The sequence below is a fragment of the Chiloscyllium plagiosum genome, chromosome 28, assembly GCF_004010195.1.
Source record: "Chiloscyllium plagiosum isolate BGI_BamShark_2017 chromosome 28, ASM401019v2, whole genome shotgun sequence".
Classification (NCBI taxonomy): domain Eukaryota; kingdom Metazoa; phylum Chordata; class Chondrichthyes; order Orectolobiformes; family Hemiscylliidae; genus Chiloscyllium; species Chiloscyllium plagiosum.
In genome coordinates, this window is record NC_057737.1 from 3,176,004 (window position 1) to 3,179,927 (window position 3,924).

General features: G+C 42.7%; 1 protein-coding gene across 3 annotated transcripts in view; it reads left to right on the forward strand.

Moving 5' to 3' along the window:
- The window catches only part of bcas3 (BCAS3 microtubule associated cell migration factor), a 1,214,579-nt gene that overhangs the window by 157,103 nt on the left and 1,053,552 nt on the right, over positions 1 to 3,924 (forward strand). For all 3 annotated transcript variants that reach the window (XM_043718098.1, XM_043718095.1, XM_043718097.1), the window contains exon 6: positions 1,928 to 2,009. In XM_043718098.1, coding sequence (XP_043574033.1) covers positions 1,928 to 2,009 — 82 coding nt within the window. The remainder of the gene's footprint in view (positions 1 to 1,927; positions 2,010 to 3,924) is intronic.

Genomic DNA, 3,924 nt, shown 5'->3' on the forward strand with positions numbered 1-3,924 from the left:
AGGGTGGACACTAGGAAATTGTTTCCGTTAGGTGAAGAGACTAGGACCCGTGGACACAGCCTTAGAATTAGAGGGGGTAAATTCAGAACAGAAATGCGGAGACATTTCTTCAGCCAGAGAATGGTGGGCCTGTGGAATTCATTGCCACAGAGTGAAGTGGAGGATGGGACGCAAAATGTCTTCAAGGCAGAAATTGATAAATTCTTGATGTCACAAGGAATTTTGGGCTACGGGGAGAATGCGGGTAAGTGGAGTTGAAATGCTCATCAGCCATGATTGAATGGCGGAGTGGACTCGATGGGCCGAATGGCCTTACTTCCGTTCCTATGTCTTATGGTCTTATAGAGTCTTCAGTATTGATGCAAATAGCTTCTAGCATGTTCATATACATCACACAACCAGATGATGATCTTAAGTTGCTTTCTGATGGAACTTTTAGCACAGTCCAGTTTATTTAATAAAGATTTTCAAAAATAGAATCACACCTAATGATGGAAATACTTTCCTGAGGCTTAGAAAGCATGGGCTCATTGAATATGATCACCATGCTCCCAGCTGTGAATAATCAATGGGATATGTTGTTTGATACTGCCTGACAATCATTGGGATGAACAGCCTACATGCCTGGCATCACATTGGCACTGGAACTGAGAAATTACATTACCTGCAGTACATGTACTGCAGTGATTCAGAAATGTAGCTCACCACCACCTTCTCAAGGGCTACTAGGGACAGGCAATAAATTTTGGTCTTTCACTAGAGTGGTGCTGGAAAAGCACAGCAGGTCAGGCAGCATCTGAGGAGTATCCTGCTCCTCAGATGCTGCCTGACCTGCTGTGCTTTTCCAGCACCAGTCTAATTTAGACTCTGATTTCCAGCATCTGCAGTCCTCACTGTTGCCTAATAAATTTTGGCCCACACAGCAATATCCACGTCTCACAAGTGAATAAAAAACACTAATTTGTGTTGGAGGCAAAATGTCTTTTTGGCTTGATGGCAGCATTCTGTTAATTGAAGAAAACCACTAGTGGGTTTACTGCATTGTAGCAGCATTTGACAGCTAGTTTTACTCATTATTCAAATTTTGAAATGTTTTCCCCTTCCAGGGTAAGCTGAGATAGACTGGATACTGCTCAGGTCCAAAAATGGTAGACATGTGCCATTTCATAAACTTTCAGGTAGCAAATCATAAAAGTTCATGGAAGGTTCAGGATTTATATGCAAACATTGAACCTATTAAACTTGCAAAATTGGTCCACTGGAATTTAAAGTACTGTATATTAATAAGAACAAGGATGACAGGTGAATGGAGTTTGGTATAGGTTAGGATAGAGGCACCAAAATTTGGATCACCTTTTTATGGATGATACAGGTTTGCCAGGAAAACATGGGAATAGTAGAGTTTTGCGCTACAAAGGCACAGCTAATGATTGAGATAAGCATAATGATAGGTAGAAAATGGTAGAAAAAGGTAGAAATAGACAGTCCTTGCGATAGAGCAATCAGGTTGGTGGGGCGGGGGGGAGGTTACTATTGCTGGATTGAGGAGGATATAAGGAGTGGGAAGGGTCAGCTGTGGATGGTTTCAAATTAAAGGTTTAAAGTATGAAGGAGGGTGGTCTAATGGTGGAGTGGTAGTGTCCTACGTCTGAACCAGCAGGTCTGGGTTCAAGTCCCACCTGCTCCGGATATCTCTGAACAGGTTGATGAGAAATATAAGTTAAATTTTTAAAAGATTAAAGTGAGAAGGAGAAGTAAGAACAAGGTATAAGAGAAACAGAAATAACATAATGGGCTGTGATCTTGAGCAACAGCTGAAATGCACAATTACAATGTTAGGGACTTGTGTTAGTAAAAATATTAAACATTTATTATCTGAGTATTTTAAAAATTCTTTGGTGAATTTTGCTCTCTAATTGTTTTGCAGATGAGTGGCGAGGCTCAGGAGTTGTATTCTGTCCGGAATGGTCCTATTCGAACAGCCCGTATCCTGCCTGCACCTCAGACAGGTAAATATTGAACACTACTCTGTTCAATCTAGCATTGCTTCATTGGAATATGTCTAAAATATCTTATTTAGAAATCGTTATCAACTTTTTTAAGCAGAGCAGTTGCGCTCACCATTTATTGAATCAAGTGTACCACTTAACAGGCACATCCATGGAGATCTCTTAAGAATTACTATTGTTATTCAATTTTTTTTGCATTAAGTCATGGGCTGTGGTCATTACTGGCTGGCCAGCATTTATTGCTTGTCCATAGTTGCCCTTGAGAAGGCGGTAGTGAGCTGTCTTCTTGAATCACTGCAGTGTACGAGCTGTAGGGAGGGAATTCTACGTTTTTTTCACATTGATAGTGAAGGAATGATGATATGTTTCTAAGTCAGGATGGTGAGTGACTTGAAGGGGATCTTGCGGGTGTTCCCATGTATCTACTGCCCTTGTTCCTTGAGATGGAGGTGATCCTGGGTTTATAAGATGCTGTCTAAGGACTTTTGGTGAATTTCTGCAGCGCATCTTGTAGATAGTACACAATGCTGCTACTGAGCATTGGGCATGGAGGGAGTGGATGTTTGTGAATATGGTATCAATCAAATGGGCTGCTTTATTATGGATGTCTGTCTTGAGTGTTATTGAAGCTGCACTCATCTAGCCGTGGGGAGAATTCCATCACACTCTTGACTTGTGCCTTGGAGATGGTGAACAGGCTTTGAGGAGTCAGGAGGTGAATTACTTGCTGCAGTATTCCTAGCCTCTGACCTGCTCTTGTAGCCACTGTATTTATGTGGCAAGTCCAGACTGCTTCAGTATCTGAGGAGTCATGAATGGTGATGTACATTGTGCAATCATTGCTATTGCCAGAATATTGTCAGGGCCCGTAGCCTTTGCATTATCAAGTCCCTCCAACCATTTCTTGATATCACGTGAAGTGAATCAAATTGTTTGAAGACAAATATTTGTGGTGCTGGGAACCAGTGGAGGAGTCTGAGATGGATTGTCCACTTGGTACTTCTGGCTCAAAATTGCTGCAAAGGCTTCAGCTTTATCTTTTGCAATGATGTGTTGGACTCTTCCAAAATTGAGGATGGGAACATTTGTGGAGCTGCCTCCTTCAGTGAGTTGTTCAATCGTCCACCACTGTTGATGACTGGTTGTGGTAGGACTGCAGAATTTAGATCTGATTTGTTGGTTGTGAGATCACTTAGCTCAGTGTATCACTTGCTACTTAGCTGCTTGGCACACAAGTAGTCTTGGTAACTACACGAGGTTGATACCTCATTTAGATATATCTGGTGCTGCTCCTAGCATGCCTTGCTGCACTCTTCATTGAACTAGGGTTTGATCGTAATGGTTTAATGGGGGATATGCCAAACCATGAGTTTGCAGATTGTGCTGAACTATTGTTCTGCTGGTGTTGATGGACCCCAGTGTGGCATGGATGCCTAGTCTTGAAAGTCTGTTCCACTCAACGTGGCAATAGTGCCATACAATATAATAGAACATAGAACATAGAACAATACAGCACAGAACAGGCCCTTCGGCCCACGATGTTGTGCCGAACATTTGTCCTAGCTTAAGCACCCATCCATGTACCTATCCAATTGCCGCTTAAAGGTCACCAAAGATTCTGACTCTACCACTCCCACAGGCAGCACATTCCATGCCCCCACCACTCTCTGGGTAAAGAACCCACCCCTGACATCTCCCCTATACCTTCCACCCTTCACCTTAAATTTATGTCCCCTTGTAAAACTCTGTTGCACCCGGGGAAAACGTTTCTGACTGTCTACTCTATCTATTCCTCTGATCATCTTATAAACCACTATCAAGTCACCCCTCATCCTTCGCCGTTCCAACGAGAAAAGGCCGAGAACTCTCAACCTAGCCTCGTACGACTTCCTCTCCATTCCAGGAAACATCCTGG